We start from the raw sequence: 18,912 nt of genomic DNA, 5'->3' as shown, positions 1-18,912 counted from the left end.
TTGCCATCAATTTCTGAACCGTCCATGGACCCACGAACACTACCTCACTATTTATTTATTTTTGTAGTTTATAGATTTTTTAATGTCTTTGTATTGCTGCTGCAAAGCAACAAATTTTCCTGTCATAAGTTAGTTATAATAAATCTAATTCTGGATTCCGTAAGGCCTTTGATGATTTACATTCCATTGTCACGTACCCCGTGACGAGTTAAAGAACCAGCAGAAATGGAAAACACTTTGGAGTCCAGTATCGCTATTAACTAATATTATTTATTAGTAACTACACAATACAGTAATATAAATGTAGATAAATCAAACAGGTTAGCAATGATTATATATAAGTAAGTGTGGAATATATATTTATATATGAAAACCAAGCTTCTTCAAGTCTGGGGGTAAATAGATAGTCTTACGACAATGAGTAAAGTTCAGTTCAGTTTGTGGTGTTGAGTTGAGTAGTGATAGAGAGTGAGAGAGGGAGAGATTTGAGTCTTCAGATGAGCTGACGCCGTTGATCTTCCTGTTGTCCTCCGAAGTCCTTTAAAAGTCTCCGACTGTGACCACAACAAAGGGGACCATTCTTCTGTGGTGGAATTATCAACCCAGGCGAGGGTTGGACAGATGGACAACTCCCCACTGGTCACTCCCTTTTCTCACTGCAAGAGCTACTGATCGATCCTCCAAAAACCCACTTTTTCTGTGGGCACAACAAAGCTCATTCAGTGTCCAAAAACACGTGCCGCAGGTCTATCATCTGACCTCCTATTTATCTCACCATGCTGAGTACCAACTGTCATTCAAATAACTCATCCTTTCTTTGTCTGTGTAAGAATGTACAAGCAGGCAATGACCTTGGAAAGTATAAACAACCTCCAGAGAAACCATAACCTGGATTGTCCATCAAATAACACCGCTGCTCGGTGCTCTCTCTCTCCAACTCAGCAGAAATCCCAAAAGTTGGTCTTCGTGTCTCTCTCTCTCTCTCTCTCTCTCTCTCTCTCTCTCTCTCTCTCTCTCTATCTCTCTCTCTCTCTCATGCGCTGTGTCTCTCTCTCTCTCTCTCTCTCTCCCTCACGTGCTTGCTCTCTCTCTCTCTCTCTCTCTCTCAAAACACAGTTCATAGGGGTACTTCAGGACCCCGTCACACCATACAGATTTTATTTAGGTGTAGGGACAGGTTTAATGTGGGAAGTATGGTACCAATTTAGAAAGAGCTCCCTAGATGCTGAAATGGTTCCTATGGATTGAAAGATGAATAAAGTAATCCAACCAAAGTGGATAAAGTGATGCAGAACTGTTTATAGATATGGTGTTACAGAAGACACAAACTCACAATCATCGCTTTGTTAAAGCAAAAATTTTGAGAATGTAGATGGGGGGTACAACTTGGCACATTTTGAAAATGCATTTAATGGAAAAGCAGGTGCAAGACATTCACAGCATTGGAAACAGCAAAATCAAAGTATTGGTTAAATGACAGAACTCGGAGAGCAGAAATAAGTGTATTAGTGTGGATTGCCAAAAGGGTCCTTGTTTAAGCCTCAGTCATTTACCATGTTTTCTGATGATTTACTTGAGGGACTCAGTGGCGAGGAATCCACATCTGTTGGTGATCCAAAGCTAGGTGTGAAAATGAGCCACGTGGGAGATGTATAAAGTGATTAGGAAGATGATGGGTGGAATATAATTTGGGGAAATTAGAAAAAAAATCCATTTTGAATTTTAAAAAAAACAAATCTCCTAAAAATCAAGCGACCAATAAACATTGGTGTACAGATGCCTGTGATTGTCCTGGTACAAGAATAGTAAAGTTACCAGCCAAGCAGGACAAACAGTTGAAATGGCAGATAGAATCCCAGAGGTATACAACGTACACTACGGCCCAACTGACGATGGCAATAATACCAAGGAGTAATATTTTGGCCCTGCTCATCTATGCCAACTGTGGTAATAATGCCAAGCAGCAATAATACAAGTTAAGCCCAACTCGCCTGTGGTGCCCACCAAACTGTTCCAATTTGCCTGCATTTGGCCAGATCCCTCTAGACCAGGGGTTGCCAACCTGGAGTCCACAGGGCCCTTGCGTAATGGTAGTGGTCCATGGCATAAAAAAGGTCTCACCCATGTAACTACCCAAATGTCTTTTTAATGCTGTTGTTGTACCTGCCTCAGTCACTTCCACTGTCAGCTCTTTCCAGATATGTGCCACCCTCTGCATGAAGAAGTTGCCCTTTAGTCCCTTTTAAAGCCTTCATCTTTAAAGAATGCTGATCCTCATTATAAGGGGTTGGAGTAAGACTCTTAGAATTGTGGTGCACTGTACAGGTCCCTGGTGTGTCCAGACCTCATACAATGTCCAATTTTGACCTTCTCATCAGAGGATTGTTATTACTGGACGTGGAAGGTATTTGTTTGATTCTTTCTTGAGATGCCTTATGAGGAACAATTAGCTACATTTTCTGAAGATAAGCGGATTGTGAGTGATCCCACCAGGACATCACAGGGTGGATAATTTGTTTCCTTTGGCTTGAACTGACAGCCATGGAGTAAGATTAGGAGCTAGTCATTGACATGAGGACAATAAATCTGTGGATTTCTTGACAACAGAGAACTGTGGAAGCCAGATATAGAGTTTGATGAAGCTTGATATTGTTTTATTTGGGGGGAAAGTGAGAAAGTGATATTGAGCTACATCAGCTGGGATCTTTTAGAATGGTCAGAGCAGGCTTGAAAGTCTCTGTTATTTTCCCAGTGCAAGCTCCTATCTTCTCTTTGAAGGTATATGCATTTTGCTAAAATTTTATTGGCACTGTGTGACAAAAGAGCTTTTTAAATACTGGATATTCCCAAATCTCCAGGTCTTTGTCAGCTTTACCATGAACAACTTCGACAACATTTTTGGATTCCTTAAACTTTATTTTGAATTCTAAATTTTCAATATTTTAGATGATACTGTCAGTGATGATTTTGGTTTAAGGACTCACTGAACAATTTGCTTGGAACATTATGGATTATAGAACAGTACAACAGTGTACAGGCCCTCTGGCCTGCGATGTTGTGCCAACCTTTTAACCTACACTAAGATCAATCTAACGCTTCTTTCCCACATAGCCCTCCATTTCCTTTCATTCATGTTCCTACCCCAGTGTCCCTTAAATGTCTCCAAAGTAGCTGCTTCTACCACCACCCCTAGCAATGTATTTCATGAATGCACCCCTCTCTGTGTGAAAAAAACAACCTCTGACATCCCCCTTATTCTTTCCTCCAATTACCTTAAAATTGTGCCCCCTCTTCTTATGGTTAGTAGTAATTCTCTGATTTAAAGACCTACTTTCCGACAATCATCAGGTCCTTGAATTAACCTGCATAACCCTAACGCTACCTAAGCAATGAAAGACTATGGCCCACCTCTTGATCTACTATGAACCTCGCTCTGATTGTGTTATTTTTTGTATTAATGCCCTTTTTCTCTTCATTGTCTGGTATAATTTAGTTACTTATGTCCTGCGTTGTCCTAACCTACATCCAATGCTGCTACTGCGAGCACGTTTTTCATTTGCACTTATACCTTACTGTACTTCTGCACGTGACAATAAAATTGATTTGACTTGATTGACAATCAAATCTTTGTGCTTGATGCCTCAAAGATAGATCATCATTTCACTTCGACTCAAAATGATGAGTAAATGAATGACCTCTAAAGATGAAACACTCTTATACAACACAAGTTGTGATCTCAAACCCACGGTGTGAAAGGATGATTTCAGATTCAATACTAACTTTCTACAAGGAAATGCATGACAGGAAAAAGTTTACAATGCTGTGAATGGACAAAAGCAACAGTTCTACAAAAGAGCCAGGCTAGGAGCAATAAGAAAAGCGTTTTTAAGGGCTTTATCAATCTCGCATTCTGTCTCAGGAAATAATGTGTGCAAGTTTTGATTTTGTCCTTTGAACCAGTCTAGATATTATTTTTCGATTACTTGTAGGAAGAGAACATAGGTTGTAAATAGTTTGACATGTTTGTGGCTAGGGCTAACTGCAGAGTGGCACACTGACCAAGGACACAGTCTGTGAACAGCCTGCTATGTAGGTGACTTTGTACCGCGCCCCTTCGCCAGTGGGTAGGAATCCCCCTGAGCAAGGAGTGGAGGGGGGAGCTTGTTCGGGCTTCATCACTGGGCTGGGCTGCAGTGGGATAGATGTGCTGATCTAATGGGACCCTAACTGCGCACATCTAGATAAGTATAATACTTACCCTTTGTCACTCAGTAAACTTTGAACTGATTTTACACCGATAGTATTAGTGTCTTTCTTTTATACAAATTGTACCATTGAGTCTTAACATTACTGAGAAACTTAAGGAAAGCCAACCAATAATCATGCTCATCCTTTATTTCAGGTACGTAATGTGACAACCGTTTCATCAGTTTTGCTGCAAGATCTTCAGGCATGGACTACGTACTGCCTAAAAGTGCACGCCTCTGTACTTGATCTTTCAAAGCAAGGCTTGCCCAGCTCTGTGACTTGTTCTACTGTCAGTGCTAATGGTGAGACTTCTGCAGTCACGTAAATCATAAAATATGAATTAGTAAATTTATAATAATTATTTATTATGTTCTAATAGAGAGCTGAGGGCACAATTATATTCCTGCTGCCAGCGTCATTCCACTCCATTGTGAAAAGGAATGTCAGATTCTATGAAGTGATATGAATGGGCTAATCATAATTTTATGGAATTTTTCTATGCTCTGGCAGCGCTTCTCTTGACTTTTAATCCTCCTATTGGCCTCACTTGAAGCTGTGTTACAAATTTAGCTTTCTATAAACATTTGCTCTGTGAATAAAAATTGACATTCCTCTAAAGAAGGAGTTCCCAATCTGGGGTCCACGGATCCCTTGCTTAATGGTGTTGGTCCACGACATAACAGAGGCTGAGAACCCCCGCTCGAAGGTTTTTTACAATATTGAAAAGCCCGGATTGTGTCTTGTTTTCCGTTATAAAACAGATGCCTTGCTCAGGGGAGAAGCCACGACTAAATTATCACATTGTTAGAGATGTATGAAGCCTTTCAGGTGAAATTAAAGGGTCCCATGGTGCTATTTTAAAGGGGAGCTGCAGAGTTTTTCTTGTGCCCTTATCTTAAAACAATCCATTCTCAGATAACTCTTATAAAGTTTTATGCAGCAGCAACATGACTTCCCAACATTTATCCTCGATATTTATTCTCTTTGTTGTGTGTAGCTTTTAATTGATTCTATTGTGTTTCATTGTACTTACTGTGAATGCCCACAAGAAAATGAATCTCAGGATAGTATGTACTTTGATAATAAATTTACTCAGAATTTTGAACTTTATTCCCAAGGGGCCCAGTTTTGAGAATGTGGGACTAGAGGCCTTGAGGCGGCCTGCCCTGGGGTTGGAAATCTGTGTGTGAGGGGTGGAAAGTAGGCTTCTGTTGCTCTTGTCTTATTTTTTTCTGTTGTTACTGTTGCTGCTTATGTTGTGTGTTGTTGCGTTGAACATTATGGACATGCTATACTGGTACCGGAATGTGCAGTGACACTTGCAAGCTGCCCCTAATACATCCTTGGGTGTGTTGGTTATTAACGCAGATGACATATTTCACTGTATGTTTCAGTGTACGTGATAAGTCTGAAACTGAATATTCAACACCCTGACCGATGAAGGCAAGCAATGCCAATCGCCTCGTTTATCGTTTTATCTGCATGTGTTGCCAGTTTCAGGGAGCTGTGGACTTGTATAAGAACTATGTCCATTACCGCTCCTAAGGGCCACACCATTTACTGTATTCTTTCCTCTTTTATTTGACTTCCCAATGTCCCTGTGAGCTAGCCAAATTGGCAAATTCTATCTGCCATATCCAACTGGTCTATAACTGATTTGAATTCTGTTGATTGACCACATATTTGATCAAGTTCAAAATACAAAGTAAATTTATTATCAAAGGACACATATGTCACCACATACAACCCTGAGAATCATTTTCTTGTGGGCATACTCAATAAATTGATAATAGAATAATAACCATAATATGATCAATGAAAGAAAATGCGAGAAAAGAATGATCCTAGAAATGTAAAAAGTTACCATAGTTGGGTACAACCAGTGTCATTTACTCTGCTGCTTCTACAATAATATTAGATGAATATCATTATAGATTTGAAGATTGTGTGTGTAAAAATAATTGTGAAAGTGATTAATTAAATTGTGCCTGGTGGATGTTGGTTTGATGACTCCATTGCACACCGGGCTCCTTAATACCATGTCCATGATTAAAATAGTTTTCCTTGCCCTCGCAAACTCTGCAAATCAGTACAACAGTAAATCAGGCATTTAAAGATCTAAACCTCTCTTTTGGATTTCTCATGCCTCAACCAAGTGGATTTACCTTAGATTCCTCTGATGGAAATGCACTCTGGCACAAAGACTGAACTCTCATTTTTATTCCTTACTTGTGAAGATATGCTGTACATGGGATCAAATTACTACTGAACTGAACCTCTGGTGAAGGGTTCCATTGAAAATAGTGCAATTATCTTGCTGATGCAGCAAAGTAATGAGAAACTTTTGTGATTTACTACTCACCCTTAATATTTTTTCTGATATATTTCTGATCCTGATGTTTCCGTTGTGTTACTTGGCTAAATATTCAGAAAACAAGTGACAGTGTTCAATGGTTCAATGTTCCATTTATTATCATAGAGTGAATGCAGTATACAACTTGAGATACTTAGTCCTTGCAGACGTCCACAAAAATCACAAAAGAATGAATGACAGAAACGTTAGAACCCCAAAGCCCCCTCTTTTCCCCCTCCCCATGCAAGCAGCAGCAAAGCATCAGCTTCCCCTCTTCCCCTCCTCACCCATTTCACCCACCACCCACCAAGCAACAGCAAAAGCCCCCAAAGAGAGACCATGATCTGCAGTCAACAGAATCTACTGTTTACCCAACAGTTCAAAACATGCCACAGTGTCTCTCTCCCTCCCTCTATCTCCCTCCCCTTCTCTCTCCCTCTCCCCCTCCCCCCCTCCCCCCCTCCCCCCCTCCCCCCCTCTCCCCCTCTCCCCTCTCTCCCCCTCTCTCCCCCCTCTCTCCCCCCTCCCCCTCTCCCTCACAAGGCGATATCACCCATTTCACAGTGAAAGGGGAGACTAACAGTTGCTGTTACAATGTCACAGTCCGCCGCGTCGCTTTTTATTCCATATTGCAGATATGACTAAAGTGAATGATTGATGAGCTGACTTTCAGCCCTGTGTGTGCTTGTTCTGCTCCCAACACCTCTACCATGCCGGGTAATTGTGAATTAGTTATGTGCTCAGTTAGAGGTAGCCGGCTGGTGGCGTAGTGGAATCAGCGCCGGACTTCGGAGCGAAGGCTCCCGAGTTTGAATCCAGCCGGCTCCCTTGCACACTTTCCATCCGTGCTGGGTTGAGTGTTGAGCTAGCAACTCGGTCTCGTAAAAATAAGAAAGCCTGCTAAAAAAGTTCCGATGACTCCACTCAGAGTTAAGGGCTTTCTTCTTCTTCTTCTTCTTCCTCTTCCTCTTCCTCTTCCCCCTCTCCCTCCTCCTCCTCCATTAGAGGTGAATTTGGGATAACATCAGATTGATACCAATGATGGAATAACTCTGAGCAAATACTAACTTTGATTTATCCCTGTGCTTAGGACTCTACAAGTTCTAAGTTCTGTTACCAGTCCTGGTGCAGTGTGTTGTAAAGGACTGATGTCTTGGGTTGCATCTCAACACCCCCATTAACGACGGTGTTTTTTTTACATATAGCTAAGAGAAGAGCAATCGAAGCAGCCCAGGTCCTATTCATCGCGTTGTTTACTGTTTTGCTGATAACACTGGGATGTTTTCTGTTTGTGATCTATGTACGCAGAACGGTCAAGCACCTAATGTACCCATCCTACAGCCTCCCAGTGCATATAAGAGAGGTATGATTCACCTTTTATTCCTGTTCAGCCAGAAAGTCTTCAATTTGGCTGGTTGATCAGCCAAACGTACAGTTTTATATTTAAAGATGCAGGATTATTCACAAGGAAATTTATGTCTTTAAATCTTACTCCAAGTCAAGTTACAGAGCTGTTGTCAGGCATGTTCAACAAGACAACATTAAATTCTGGATCAACCATGAAGTAATCCTGCACATTTAAATGTCTGCCAGCTTGAGTAGAAATGCTGTTATACCACAGGAATATCTATCAAAAGGAGAAAAATAAAATAAACTATAGGTATCAGTTCTAATACTGCCTTGATTTTTAATTATTTTTAATTTAAATATTCAGTATACATATATGTTGAATTACTGTATTTGATTTACTTACTTTTTTCCCATATTATCTTGTATTGCATTGTACTGCCGCCACTAAATTAACAAATTTCATGACATATGCCTGATTCCGATGCTGAATATGATCAACTGGAAACATATATTTATTAGTATTTGCTACATTTGCAACAAATATTTATTAGTATTTCGCTGTTTGCTAAAAACGAAGCTCTATTAAAAAGTTGCAGGAGTTGCTTTCATCTACCTACAGGAAAGTTATCAATAAGATTGAAAGAGTGCAGAGAAAATTTACAAGGATGTTGCCAAATTTGAGGACCTGAATTATAGGGAAAGGTTGAATAGATTAGGACTTCAGTCCTTGGAGTGTAGGAGAATAAGGGGCTATTTGAATAAGGGGATATATACAATTATGAGTAGTATGGATAGGATAAATGCAAGCAGGCTTATTCCACTGAGGTTAGGTGAGACTAAAACAAAAACTCATGGGTTAAGGTAAAGGGTGAAATGTTTAAGGAAAACATTGGGGGGAGCTTCTTCACTTAGAGAGGGTGGTGAGAGTGTAGAACTAGCTGCCAGTGGAAGTTATGGATGTGGGTTCAATTTCAACATATAGGAGAAGTTTGAGTAAGTACCTGGATGGAAGGGTATGGAGGGCAGTGGTCCAGATACAGGTCAATGGGAATAGGAAGAAAAATAGCTCAACACAGACTAGATGGGCTGAAGGGCCTGATAGTGAAGGCAGTTTTAGGGGGACTTGCATAAATAGTAGCCGGGTTCATATGTGAGAAGAAAATGAAGGACTAATTGGTTTGGTGCCACTAGTTTCTCTGCGGATGTTTAAAAACAAGATTGTGCTCCATTGAGGCAGGAAAAGCACCAGAACTCAGAAAGTCATAGAGCTATACAGCACAGGAACAGGCCCCTGGGCCCATTTCGTCACTGTTGACCAAGTTGCCTTCTGAGCCAGTCCTATTTGTCTCCGTTTGGTCCATATCACGCCAAACTATAGGAGGCATAGTAATGTAGTGGTGAGCACATCGCTTTACAGCAATCACCATTTGGGATTCATTTCCCGCACTGCCTGTAAGGAGTTTGTATGTTCTCTCCGAGACCATGTGGGTTTCCTCCAGGTGCTCGCACCTCCTTCCACATTCTGAAGACATACAGTTAGGGTTAGTGGATTAGTAAGTTCTGGCTATACTATGTTGGCACTGCAAGCATTGCAACACTTACTGGCTGCCCAGCTCAATCCTTGCTGATTTGATTTGATGCAAATGCCACATTTCACTGTAGGTTTTGATATGTCAATGTATGTGTGACAAATAAAGCTAATCTTTAATTGTTTAACCTTTTCTGTTCACATGCCCATCCAAAGGCCTTTTAAATGTCAAATTGTACCTCCCTCTACTGTTTCCTCTGTATTACAATCCAGACACAGATTTAAAAAGGTTGCCTGTCTGGTCCCCTTCTAAATCTTTTCCCTCTCATTTTAAACCTATTTTCTGTAAGTTTTGGACTCTACTTGGGGAAAGATTTTGGCCATTCTTCTTACTTATATCCCTCTTAAAGACTCCTTGCAGCCTCTTAGGTCCAGGGGAAAAATAACTCCCGGCCTGTCCATTGTCACTTTATAACCCATATCTTCCAATTCCAGTAATATCCTTAAATCTTTTTCGTGAGATCCTTCCGTTAGCTGGCCAACCAGAAGTGAATGCCTTACTCCAAATGTGGCCTTACCAATGTTTTGTAGAGCTATAATGTGATGTTTTATGATCTTACCCCAACTCCTGTACTCAAAATTCTTGTTGATGAAGGGCAAACATGCCAAAATCCTTCTTCACTTTGCTGTCTACTTGTACCGCTCCATCCCGAGCTTTTCATGTTCTACCACTCACCATTCCTCACTTCCCTGGCCCAATTGATCAAGATTTGATTATAATCTTAAATAACCTTCTACATTGTCCATCATACCACCAAATTTAGTATTATCCGCAAAGTTACTAACTATAGCACTCACATTCCCATCCAAATTGTCGACATAAATGATGAACAACAGTGGACCAAGCAGGAATCCCTGTGGTACACCACTGGTCGTGGGCCTTCAGCCTAAAAGATAACCCTCCAGCAAATCCTCTGCTTTGAAGCCAGTTTTGTATCCATTTGGCTCACTTGCCCCGGGTCCTGTGTGACCGAAGTTTCTGGTCTAGGCTGCCATGAGGTATCTTGTCAAAGGCTTTGTTAAAGTCCATGTAGATGTCTACCACACTCCTTTCATCTACCTTCTTGGTCACCTCTTCAAAAATTTAATCAAACTCATGAGACAGCTCCCCATTACACAGGGACTGACTATCCCTAATCTGCCTTTGTCTTCCCAAATACATGTAGATCCTCTCTCTCTAAATCCCCTTCAATAACTTACATAACACTAACATCACTTTGTAGTTCTCAGGCTTTTCATAAATAAAGGCCCACACTATTCACCCTCCAGTCTTCTGGCATCTTGCCTGTGGCTATCAATAATACAAATATCTCTGCAAGGAACCCTGCAATTTCTTCCCTAGCTTCCCACAAGAACTAGGCTACACTTGATCAGGGTTCCATCTGTTTTATCTGTGTTATGGACTTATCTACCTCAATATGTTTTAATTTATGTAAAAGTAAGTCCCGAGGTATTTGATATGGATAAAACTATATTTTAGGAGCTAGAAAATTACAGCGAGCAGAGAAAATACAAGATTTTTATTAGTTATATGCCATTCCTTGGAGGCAGGAACTGGGTGGAATAAATGGGAAATTATATACAGAAGAGGGAGTAAGTACTACATCCTAATGCTCTCACAATTATTGAATAAAATCATGGCTAGTATTTTACCTCAGTATTTATTTCCTGTATTTATTTATTTAGAGATACATCATGGTAAAAGGCCCTTCTGGCCCTTTGAGCCTGTGCAACCAACCAATTAACCCCTTATCCCCTGATATCCTTAATATCCAAACATTTTTTTGCTTGCCAGCAATGGAATATAACTTGGGAATCTACTCTGAGCCTTTTACTTGGTGAAGTGCTGTAGGGATATGTTAAAACTCAAAATTAGGGGTGTATTGCCTAGGTTGGTGGCCTTTACCTGCAAATAAAATTGTCTGGCAGAAAATTAATTTGAAAAATCAAACATAAAAATAATATTTATACTATAAAATAACTAAATAAATGTTTTTTTTTCAGTATTTGACCGAATCATCCCAACAGCCTATATTTCCAGTGGTGCTTAAAGATGACCTCCAGGAGGATCACTGGGATAAACTCTCTATTGTGTCACAATCAGAAACTTCACCAGTGTTACTAAATTCAGCTAAAGCCGGTGAGAAGAAAATGGACCGAGAGACAATCAAGTCTGTCTCAAAATTTCCTAGCGAAGACGAGGACATGGAAAGCAGTCAATCAAGTGTAGATTCTGGACATTATTCAAATAGTACACAAGATTCTTCCTCTAAAAATCCACAGAACATAGATGATGCATCTAAAACATAGGAATAACAAATGTTTCATGGATTACCATGAGCATTCCTTTTGCTTCCAGATATTGACTTTGTGGTGTACTAAATGGGTAAAGTTGCATTAAAGGAAATGGAACTGTTGAATTCTACAACACTTTTGCTGCACAACAGAAGTCATTTATGTCTTAACATAAATACCTTCAGACTGCTAACATTTTGATTAGTTGGACTACTGAAGGAGGTAGATAGCCAAGCCACCTGATACATTTTCCATCTAAGCATAATTAGAATATAAGACCGTAAGACGTATAGTAATTGGAATATGAAAATATTTGGCTTTAAGACATATTTTTTGCTGCTGAGAAAAAAAAACTTGACAGTTCTGTCAAAAGAGGTTCTTTTCAAATAGGAAATATTGCAAAAGCATGCCTCTGCTTAGGTGGTAAGCTATCCTGTTTCAATGGATTTTTGAATGTAACAATGGAAATGTGAATGGTAAAAGGCTATGATTCTGTGCAATGCAGTTCTGTATAACAAGAAGAAAATTATTCAAGTTTTGATACATTTTAATTGACTTTAAGGAGGTGGTGCTCAACCACAAGAGTCTGTATGGTCTTTCTGTTCTGATATAGGCTTAAGGAGCATATTCATGAACCTTGACACTGTCGACTGTGAGTTCCTAACAATAAATGGATCCATGATATGTCTTCTGATATAGATCATGACAATAAGACTTTATCAATGCTGCCAGTGTTCAAATAACCTTGATTGAAATGGCAATTGCATTTCATAGTTATGTAATGGATATGATCAACAATTTTGTCATGGCCACCGGAACAAGTGTATTTTGTTGTGCTCTTGGCCTTGTTGTACAGATCTCATTGTGAGCTACTAAATTTTCGTTGGTACAAATTTTTGAAGCAATATCAATTCAGAGTAACCCCAGTCCAACACCTCAAGCAGGAAATGGGCTACAAGTGGTTTTACTACTTAGTGCAGCATTATAGGTAACGTAGTGGTTAGAACAACACTTTACAGTACCAGTGACCTGGGTTCAATTCCCACCACTGCCTGTAAGGAGTTTGTACGTTCTCCCTGTGAGTTTCCTCAGGGGGTGCTCTAGTTTCCTCCTACAGTCCAAAGGTCTACCAGTTGGAAGGTTAATTGGTCATTGTAAATAGTCCCGTGATTGGGCAAGGGTTAAATGAGGTAATTGCCAGGCAATGTGGCTCAAAGGTCTGGAAGAGCCTATTCTGTGCTGTATGTCAATAAATAAATAAAATATAGGGGTTGCACAAATTTCCCTATTGTTTACCATGAAAAGATTTACACATTATAGGCAAACTACGTAAAGATTAGCAGTTTGTTGTTGTGCAAACTAGCTTAACAATTTATAGATGTATCAGTTAACATAGAAAGTTTTTATGCAATTTTAAATGTTTTTACAAGTTAATAAAACAAACAACCATAAATATTAAATAACCTTTGACAAAGTTATCAGCCACTTACTAAGTGTCATTATTGCAGGAGGTCAAAACAGTTAACTGTTGTCAGTGCTTCTGATAAATCAATGATTATCTGATGTATAGATTGATTTTAAATTGATATTTACAAACAGATAAAGCTTTAAGAATTTTGGTTTGATGTGTGAGCTGTGCAAAATGTAATCTTTTACCAAACCTGCCTTTCATTTTTTTATAAATGTGAAATTAGCATTGAAATTGAAAATAAAATCTTTGTTATAGAAAACTTGGATCTTGTGCATTGGGCATGTTGGGTGGGATCCTACCTTAGTGATATATGTCCATAAGACCGACGATCAGAATTAGGCCATTCAGCCCATTGAGTTTGCTCTGCCATTCCTTCATGGCCGATCCCAGATCCTACTCAGCCCCATACACCTGCCTTCTCCCAATATCCTTTGATGCTCTGACCAATCAGGAAACTATTAACTTCCGCCTTAAATATACCTATGGACTTGGCCTTCATCGCAGTCTGTGGCAGAGCATTCCACAAATTCACTACTCACTGTTAAAGAAATTCCTCCTTACCTCTGTTCTAAAAGGTCGCTCCTCAATTTTAAGGCTGTGCCATCTCGTGCTGGATACCCCCACCAGAGGAAACATTCTCTCCACATCCTCCCTATCTAGTCTTTTCAACATTCAGTAGGTTTCAATGAGATCCCCCCACATTCTTCTAAATCCCAGTGAGTACAGGCATAAAGCTACAATATGCTCCTCATGTGTTAACCCTTTCATATCGGAATCATCCTCGTGAACCTCCTCTGGACTCCCTCCAGCTGGAACAGCATTATGTATAATGGCACTATTTCTATAACATTTTCTTGGTTTCCATTGTTTAAATAGTAGTTTAATCCAGAATTATGAATTTTAAGATTTATGTGTATCATTCAAAATTGGACCATTTATTTCTATTTTTTTTTTCTACTTAACATCTCTTTCTCCATGTGGAAAAATACAAAATAGGATTTGTAACCAGTGTGTAGAAATCTTAAGCAAAATTGGTCAAACCAATGAACTATGCTCAAAGCGAGTGGAAGCCAGTGAATTAAAGGCATGGGTGTCTCTGTTGTGTGTTGAGAGTCTTTTGCAAGGATCACCAAGTTACTGTTGGACTATTTGTCTGGATTATGAAGTTTACCAATGTTTACAGGGTTCTATCAGGGCAAAGGTTTATCCTGAGATTTTTATAGCAGCCATTCTCTATCTTCATCAGTTATATAATAAATACAAGCCTAAGGAATCATAGTTTTATAGGACAAGTTGAAACCTATCAACATGTCATCCACATATTTAATGCTTACTAGAGTTGGTTCCCAAGTTTGTTCCCATTTCTGAAATATTGACCTGCATCGTATTTCCAGTACTTTGCTTTTAACCACTTTCCAATTTTCTCCCCAAAAGCTTAATGATCCTAAAGCATCATGGACAGCAGCAAAAAAAATAAAGAAATAAAGATTGAGCTTAGGCTGATCTAGCTGCAGACTGTCAGTTTTGTGGAGCGAGAGACAGAATGCATTGGAGACCTGAGAGGACAGAACATGATAATGGAGTGTTAATGGAACTTTTTAAAGGTTACTGAAGTTATGAGACACATAGATAGGGTAGATAGCAAGAAATCCTTTTACTAGGGTAGAAATGTCAAATAAAAAAGGGGAGGAGAAGTTTAAAGTGGATGTGCAGGGCAAGTTTTTACACAGAGGATGGTAAATGCCCGGGACATGCTGCCAGAAGTAATAGAGGAGGAAAGGGGACATAGGATTGTTGAGCAACACACATCAAAGTTGCTGGTGAACGCAGCAGGCCAGGCAGCATCTCTAGGGAGAGGTGCAGTCGACGTTTCAGCCGAGACCCTTCGTCAGGACTAACTGAAGGAAGAGTGAGTAAGGGATTTGAAAGTTGGAGGGGGAGGGGGAGATCCAAAATGATAGGAGAAGACAGGAGGTGGAGGGATGGAGCCAAGAGCTGGACAGGTGATAGGCAAAAGGGGATACGAGAGGATCATGGGACAGGAGGTCCGGGAAGAAAGACAAAGGGGGGGGGGACCCAGAGGATGGGCAAGAGGTATATTCAGAGGGACAGAGGGAGAAAAAGGAGAGTGAGAGAAAGAATGTGTGCATGAAAATAAGTAACAGATGTGGTACGAGGAGGAGGTGGGGCCTAGCGGAAGTTAGAGAAGTCGATGTTCATGCCATCAGGTTGGAGGCTACCCAGACGGAATATAAGGTGTTGTTCCTCCAACCTGAGTGTGGCTTCATCTTTACAGTAGAGGAGGCCGTGGATAGACATGTCAGAATAGGAATGGGATGTGGAATTAAAATGTGTGGCCACTAGGAGATCCTGCTTTCTCTGGCGGACAGAGCGTAGATGTTCAGCAAAGCGGTCTCCCAGTCTGCGTCGGGTCTCGCCAATATATAAAAGGCCACATCGGGAGCACCGGACGCAGTATATCACCCCAGTCGACTCACAGGTGAAGTGTTGCCTCACCTGGAAGGACTGTTTGGGGCCCTGAATGGTGGTAAGGGAGGAAGTGTAAGGGCATGTGTAGCACTTGTTCCGCTTACACGGATAAGTGCCAGGAGGGAGATCAGTGGGGAGGGATGGGGGGACGAATGGACAAGGGAGTTGTGTAGGGAGCGATCCCTGCGGAATGCGGGGGGGGGGGGGAGGGAAAGATGTGCTTAGTGGTGGGATCCCGTTGGAGGTGGCGGAAGTTACGGAGAATAATATGTTGGACCCAGAGGCTGGTGGGGTGGTAGGTGAGGACCAGGGACACCCTATTCCTAGTGGGGTGGCGGGAGGATGGAGTGAGAGCAGATGTACATGAAATGGGGGAGATGCGTTTAAGAGCAGAGTTGATAGTGGAGGAAGGGAAGCCCCTTTCTTTAAAAAAGGAAGACATCTCCCTCGTCCTAGAATGAAAAGCCTCATCCTGAGAGCAGATGCGGCGGAGACGGAGGAATTGCGAGAAGGGGATGGCGTTTTTGCAAGAGACAGGGTGAGAAGAGGAATAGTCCAGATAGCTGTGAGAGTCAGTAGGCTTATAGTAGACATCAGTGGATAAGCTGTCTCCAGAGACAGAGACAGAAAGATCTAGAAAGGGGAGGGAAGTGTCGGAAATGGACCAGGTAAACTTGAGGGCAGGGTGAAAGTTGGAGGCAAAGTTAATAAAGTCAACGAGTTCTGCATGCGTGCAGGAAGCAGCGCCAATGCAGTCGTCGATGTAGCGAAGGAAAAGTGGGGGACAGATACCAGAATAGGCACGGAACATAGATTGTTCCACAAACCCAACAAAAAGGCAGGCATAGCTAGGACCCATACGGGTGCCAATAGCTACACCTTTAGTTTGGAGGAAGTGGGAGGAGCCAAAGGAGAAATTATTAAGAGTAAGGACTAATTCCGCTAGACGGAGCAGAGTGGTGGTAGAGGGGAACTGATTAGGTCTGGAATCCAAAAAGAAGCATAGAGCTTTGAGACCTTCCTGATGGGGGATGGAAGTATATAAGGACTGTTTATAGGATTGTTGAGGATTGTTTCTCAGGCCAGAGGTCTGTGTGTTCAGTCGGTGCTAGGACCTTTTGTTTTTAATTTGTATAAATGATTTGGACATGAGTGTACAAGGCATGGTTAGAAAGTTTGCAGATGATACTAAAATAGGTTGTGCTGTAGATATTCTGGAAGTTTATGAAAAATTACAGGGGGATCTTGATAAGGTATGTGGGCTGAGGATTTGTAAATTGCTTTCCAATCCAGAGAAATGTAATTTTTCATAACTTTCTAGAATATCTACAACACAACCTACTTTAATACCGTCTGCAAATTTTCCAACCACGCCTTGTACACTCACGTCCAAATCCTTTATACAAATTAAAAGAAAGGTCCCAGCACCAATCGAACACACAGGCCTCCAGCCTGAGAAACAACCCCCAACTTCTGCTTCCTACCAAGCTAATTATGAATCCAGTTCCCTCTGGAACACTTGCAATCCTACCTTTGAGTCTATCTTCCATGAGAGACCTTGTCAAAGGCCTTGCTAAAGTTCACATAGACAACCTCTACTACCCTACCCTCATGGAAGAACTTCAAGAGATTTTTCAAACATAAATTCCCACGGGCAATGCCGAGCTGACTGCCCTGAATCAGACCTGGTCTCTGACACCAGGGCACAATTTATACCCCACTGATGTCAGACTCACTGGCTTGTAGCTTCCTGGCTTGTTTTTGCTACCCTTTTTAAATAATGGCCACTCTCCAGTCCTCATCTCACCTCTGGCCAAAGATGAATAAAAATTTCAGCAAGGGCCTCTGCGATTTCTTCTCTAGCTTCCCACAAGTTCTGAAAATGCACCAGGGAATTTATCCACTTTAATGACCTTAAGGCTTCCAAAAATCTTCTCTCTACTAATTTGTATGTGGTTCAAAACAACAGATTTCCCACATTTTAACTTTCCTATTATTTTCCAGTAAAAACTGAAGAGAAATATTCATTGTAAAACTCATCCATTTCCTTTGGTTCCACAATCATCTGTATTGATCTCTAGGGGAACCTATTCTCTCCCTAGCATTTCTTTTACTATTTATATACCTATTGAATTTTTTTGGGATTTTGCCTTGCCTTTCCAGTCAGATCCTTCTCATATCCTCTTTTTGTCCTCCTAATTTCTCTCTTAATAACTATTATAGGCCTGCATTTAAGAGATTCACTAGTTCCTAAACGCTTATGCACATTGCATGCCTCCCACTTTTTAACTAGAGCCTCAATATCTTTCATCAAACAGGGTTCCCTAAACCTGCTAGCCTTACCTTTCATCTGAACAGTAAAGTGTAGGCTTGGAACTCTTGACATTATACTTTTAAAGCCTCCTATTTGCCAGACACTTTGTTCTCTGTAAACAACCTCGTCCAATCGAAGATGGTTGCTCACCTCTTTGCGGACTCGAGATTTGCCAGGTGGGTGTGGACAAAAATGCAAAGGTTCTGTGTCATGGCTCATCCAGTGCAGGCATCAAGTGCTACTGGCAGATCATCAAATCGGTGAAAGACGTCCTTTAGTCTGGCTGAAACTTGTTGGTTTCTCCTCACATCAAGATGTTTGTAGAGGAATGTTGCCAAATGGCACTTTCCAGGCTGCAGGAGTATGTGCTGAGAGATGCACTGAAGTTTGGTGCAGCCACCACAGGAGCTCAGCGAGGAAGGGCCACAGTATGGGGTTGTTCCACTACTGGAGAGTGAGGTGGAGTGAGGAAGCCCCTTAATTGTTGTAGTGTATTACCCCGGGGAGGGGGGGGTGCTTAAAGTGGCAACAGTCCTATTGGTTTTAAGGAATGTAATAGAACACTACTTAAAACTTTGTCTATGAATGTAAGAATGAAAAGGCATTGCACAGTTTATTTTTGTAAATAACTTTTTTATTATGAATAAAGTTTATTTTGATATTAAAAAATCAGCCATTGCAAGATCCTGCCAAAAGGAAGCTTAAACATAGCAATTTTGTACAAAGCCACTTGCACCTCGTTAATTGAGAAGGTCTTTGATCCAAAACGCTGACCATTTCTTTCACAGATGCTGCTTGACCCG

At 40.9% G+C, this 18,912-nt stretch overlaps 1 protein-coding gene across 1 annotated transcript in view; it reads left to right on the top strand.

Moving 5' to 3' along the window:
* LOC140198880 (interleukin-10 receptor subunit beta-like) overlaps window positions 1-13,542 on the top strand; it is a 64,579-nt gene extending 51,037 nt beyond the window's left edge. The window contains exons 7-9 of the mRNA XM_072260065.1: window positions 4,403-4,550; window positions 7,807-7,964; window positions 11,544-13,542. Coding sequence (XP_072116166.1) covers window positions 4,403-4,550; window positions 7,807-7,964; window positions 11,544-11,849 — 612 coding nt within the window. The 3' untranslated portion in view covers window positions 11,850-13,542. The remainder of the gene's footprint in view (window positions 1-4,402; window positions 4,551-7,806; window positions 7,965-11,543) is intronic.
* The last annotated feature ends 5,370 nt before the right edge of the window (window positions 13,543-18,912 follow it).

The sequence above is a fragment of the Mobula birostris genome, chromosome 6, assembly GCF_030028105.1.
Source record: "Mobula birostris isolate sMobBir1 chromosome 6, sMobBir1.hap1, whole genome shotgun sequence".
Taxonomy (NCBI): domain Eukaryota; kingdom Metazoa; phylum Chordata; class Chondrichthyes; order Myliobatiformes; family Myliobatidae; genus Mobula; species Mobula birostris.
The sequence above is the reverse complement of the archived record's forward strand: the minus strand, read 5'-3'. Positions and strand labels throughout refer to the sequence as shown.